General features: G+C 35.5%; 1 protein-coding gene across 1 annotated transcript; it reads left to right on the top strand.

Moving 5' to 3' along the window:
* Window positions 1-203: 203 nt before the first annotated feature.
* On the top strand, window positions 204-1,692 carry HELRODRAFT_72329 (hypothetical protein; the record flags this gene model as incomplete). Its single annotated transcript, XM_009012826.1, has 2 exons — window positions 204-1,185; window positions 1,412-1,692. The coding sequence occupies 2 exons, from the start codon at window positions 204-206 to the stop codon at window positions 1,690-1,692; spliced, it is 1,263 nt and encodes a 420-aa protein (XP_009011074.1).
* Window positions 1,693-3,897: the final 2,205 nt, after the last annotated feature.

Here is a 3,897-nt window from a genome sequence, read left to right as displayed (position 1 = left end):
GTCCACACTTTCATTCCACATATTTTAATGTCCGGAGATTTAAACTAGTTTTTTGACTTTAAATGTACTGGCGTTAAACGTTTTGTGCAAAAACCCTTTCTGTGTAATAAGACATGAACCTTAGACGCGCAATTATCTCGATTATACTGGCATCTATTGCAACAACCGTCTTTATAACTTTCATTCGTCGGTTCACTGACAGCATGGGCGGGAGGGATTCACTTTCCTCATCATGTTCCAAAATTTGTCCTAAAGATATCTGTCGGGCGAATGAGAACAGCAACGTGAAAACTCCCCTGAAACGTGTTCGATCCGTTAATTGTTTCGCTCTCATGGAAGGTGAAGAGGAGGAAATAAGAAGTGCACTGCAGATAACAAACACGAACGCATCGGACGAGGAAGTCGTTAATGACAACTCTCAGTTGCAAACGATTGCCGCAGATTGCGACCAATTCAAAGGTCGGTTCGGTTACAATTATTACGATGTTACAAATGTGGAGACAGACTTCCCGATAGCTTACAGCATTGTTTTCCACAAAAACCCAGCTCAACTAGAGAGACTCTTACGAAATATTTACAGAAGGCACAACGCCTACTGCATCCACGTTGATTTGAAGGCATCGAGTGAAGTTTACGAGACGGTGAAGATGATAACGGAGTGCTTCGATAACGTCTTTTTATCGAAGGAACGTGTGAATGTCATCTACGCAAGTTTCGCGAGGTTGCAGGCCGACCTGATCTGCATGTCCGAACTGTTGGACTTCAAAGTGAGGTGGAAGTACGTCATCAATCTTACCGGACAGATGTTCCCACTGAAAACTAACCTGGAAATCGTTCGAATACTTGAAAGCTTGAAGGGCAGCAATGACATCGAATCTTTTTCGTGGGGCTATTCGCTCAATTTTAATGATCGTTTCAAATACGTCTACAAAATTATAAACAACAATATAGAACAAACAAAAGAACTTAAAGAAAAACCACCATTCCATATTAGACTTCAAAAAGGAAGTGTATTTGGCAGTTTCAAGAAGGAATTTGTTCGTTTCGTCTTCATGAACAGCAGAGTTCGAGTCTTTTTGAAATGGTTGCAAGATGTCTACAGTCCCGACGAATTTTTTTGGGCAACCATAAACAACCGCCTGACCAACCCAATTTTCAACGCGCCAGGTTATAAAGTAATTCATTGTGTTGTTATCGAAAACGAAATTAAACAAAATACAATTTTATATGTAAATTTTACGTAGTCATATTTATATATTTTTCAAATTGAATCGTAATAAACCAATCAAACCATCATTATTATTGAAACAAATGATATTAGTACAAAATTGCAATTCTTCTTTCTTAATTTTTTTAATTAATTTCAATGAAATTATCAATAAGATTAATAAAAACCATGCTGAAACATCAGGTGGATACAACAGAGCTTCTGAGAGAGTTCCATGGTTGTCAACGTTTGTTAGCTGGGCGCCTCCAAGCACCTGTAGTGGAAAGATTGTCAGATCATATTGCATTTTTGGCATCGGTGACCTCCAATCTCTGGTCTACCGCAACCACCTCTTTGCAAACAAGTTTTACATCGACTACCAAACTCTTACCATCGACTGTTTAGAAGAATGGTTGCACAATAAAACTGTCTACAAACCGTTGCTGCCTATGCATATGTTTAGAGAGAATCGTTATTTTTTATAATTTTTATTTATTTTTATGAAATTTTAGTTTTCCAAATGAAAAGAAGTATAAGTCCAGAATTAGCATAATTTAGAAAAGTGAACGAAATCTGAAATCAGATCATGACATTATTCTATTGCACACTTCAACAGGTTTTTTTTCAAATATTAATTTATATAGTTTTTGCGTTTTGTTAGAAAACAATTCTTGTTAAATCGTATTTATTGTAGCGAGCAATATAATTCAAGATGAAATTAATTTTCTTTGCTTACGTCATCATTTCATCGGCTCAAAAAAATAATCGAAAAACAGCAAGACAAACGGAAGAAAAAGTTATCAAAAATAAGATCGGAAACGAATACGAATTATTTTTATAAGCCAGAAAAATTATTATCGAAAATTTTAATTTCGTTTCAGTTTGATACAATTTTAAGTTATAAAAAGTGGAAATTATTTATTGATTTTAAAAAACAATATTGTGAGTTGAGATTGTGAAAAGAGACAAAAAGCGAAAAATCAACAGAAACCTGTCGAGGCCGACATATACATACAACATACACAACGATAAATTGACAGCTGAACTTTCGAACATGACCTATTCGCAGCATAGCGAGGTTACTAATTGATGCTTCAATAAAAAAAAATAATTTCAAATAATAAAATGAAAAAATTCACGAAAAATCAAAATTTTTGTTAATGGATGCGAAAAATGGGATGTAGAGGTCATGATCTGGGTAACAGCGTTGCCAAATTAATTTTCCAGAGAATGTTAGAGGGTAATCCTATCCGTAGAAATCCTGGGAGTTTGAATGAAAACGACCAATCAAGAGGGGGAGATCTCAACTTCTCACATCTACTTAACAAAGATGTTTTTGCGAAAGCCATCGTCGAGCCGATTGTGCGTTCGCTGCGGTTCATTCAGTGCAATGGAAGGACCTTTCATGCTAAGGAACAGCAAACATGCCTCACCTGTCTGCAGAACCTTAATAAAAAAGAAATCGCCGATGAAGTTGCCACAAAGGAACCCAACGACATAATAGACTCACAAAATGTCATTAAGACGCGATGGGTCAAAGTGAAGAAAAGAAAGAGAATTTTTAAGCGAAATCGGGATCAAAGAAGATTTTTTTGACTGTAGCATGTTTTGTAGTCTTAAATCAGACAAATTTAAATAGAAATTTTTTCATCCAATATTTGAACAATAAGCGATATTAATGAAATCAGGTCAACTCTCCCAACTACTCACAGATGATTACTCCTTGTACAAAATTTCAGCCAACAGGTGAGCTCCATCTGTTGGCTTAATTTAACATTTAATTATTACACTTCGAAATTTTTTACAAACATTTTCGTGAATTTTTTCACTCTTTTCAATATTTATAATTAAAAATTTTATCCTTCACATTTTAAGAAAGCAACGAACAAAATAGAACAACGTTAAAATTTCAGTTAACTCTGCCAATCACACCGATGTGCGAAGACGTACGCTGCACACCGAATCCGCAGAACGGTCATTTATATTTTCTCGTTTCGGCCCCCTGGTTCAACGATGGCAAGATGGTCGTGAAGCCGGCCAGCCACATTCAACCGAATGTCACCCACGGCTTTATTGGGGGCACGCCGCAGTACTTGACCTCTCACACTTTCGGAAACATTGACCGAACGAGGCCCGTTCAACTTCCGGTTATCCCTTACCCTCCCCCTGAGGAGGTTCATGTAGTTACCAGGTGGGTACGCTCACAAAAATGTTTAATAATAGTAGAACAATCTGATTCTTTTTGTGATGTCGACACATACAACTTCTGTTTTTCTTAATGTTTAAACAATTATATTTTGTTATAAAAATTATTAAATTTTAAAAAATGTTAATCGTTAACAATTGCAGATACCCAAACAATGTGATATGTGAGCAGCCCATGTGTCCAGACCTGAGGAACATTCTGGAATACAGGCAGATGCTGGAAAGGCGGATAGATGATTAAAACGAATTTCCTCCTTACAAAACTGAACGAAACTCAAAAATTTGAATCCATTATTAATTTTTACTAATTTAAGACGACGTTTTCATTTTTATCGTTACAATCCATAATAATAACATCGAAAGTTTTGATATAACTTATTAATAAAGTTAATTCAACTAAATCTGCGTTGGATTGACAAACTTTTTCTCATTAATTTCTTTCCAATTAAAAATGGAAAGTATTAAATAGAGTAAAATATGCAAAT

Source organism: Helobdella robusta (assembly GCF_000326865.2).
Source record: "Helobdella robusta unplaced genomic scaffold HELROscaffold_11, whole genome shotgun sequence".
NCBI classification, from domain to species: Eukaryota; Metazoa; Annelida; class Clitellata; order Rhynchobdellida; family Glossiphoniidae; genus Helobdella; species Helobdella robusta.
The sequence above is the reverse complement of the archived record's forward strand: the minus strand, read 5'-3'. Positions and strand labels throughout refer to the sequence as shown.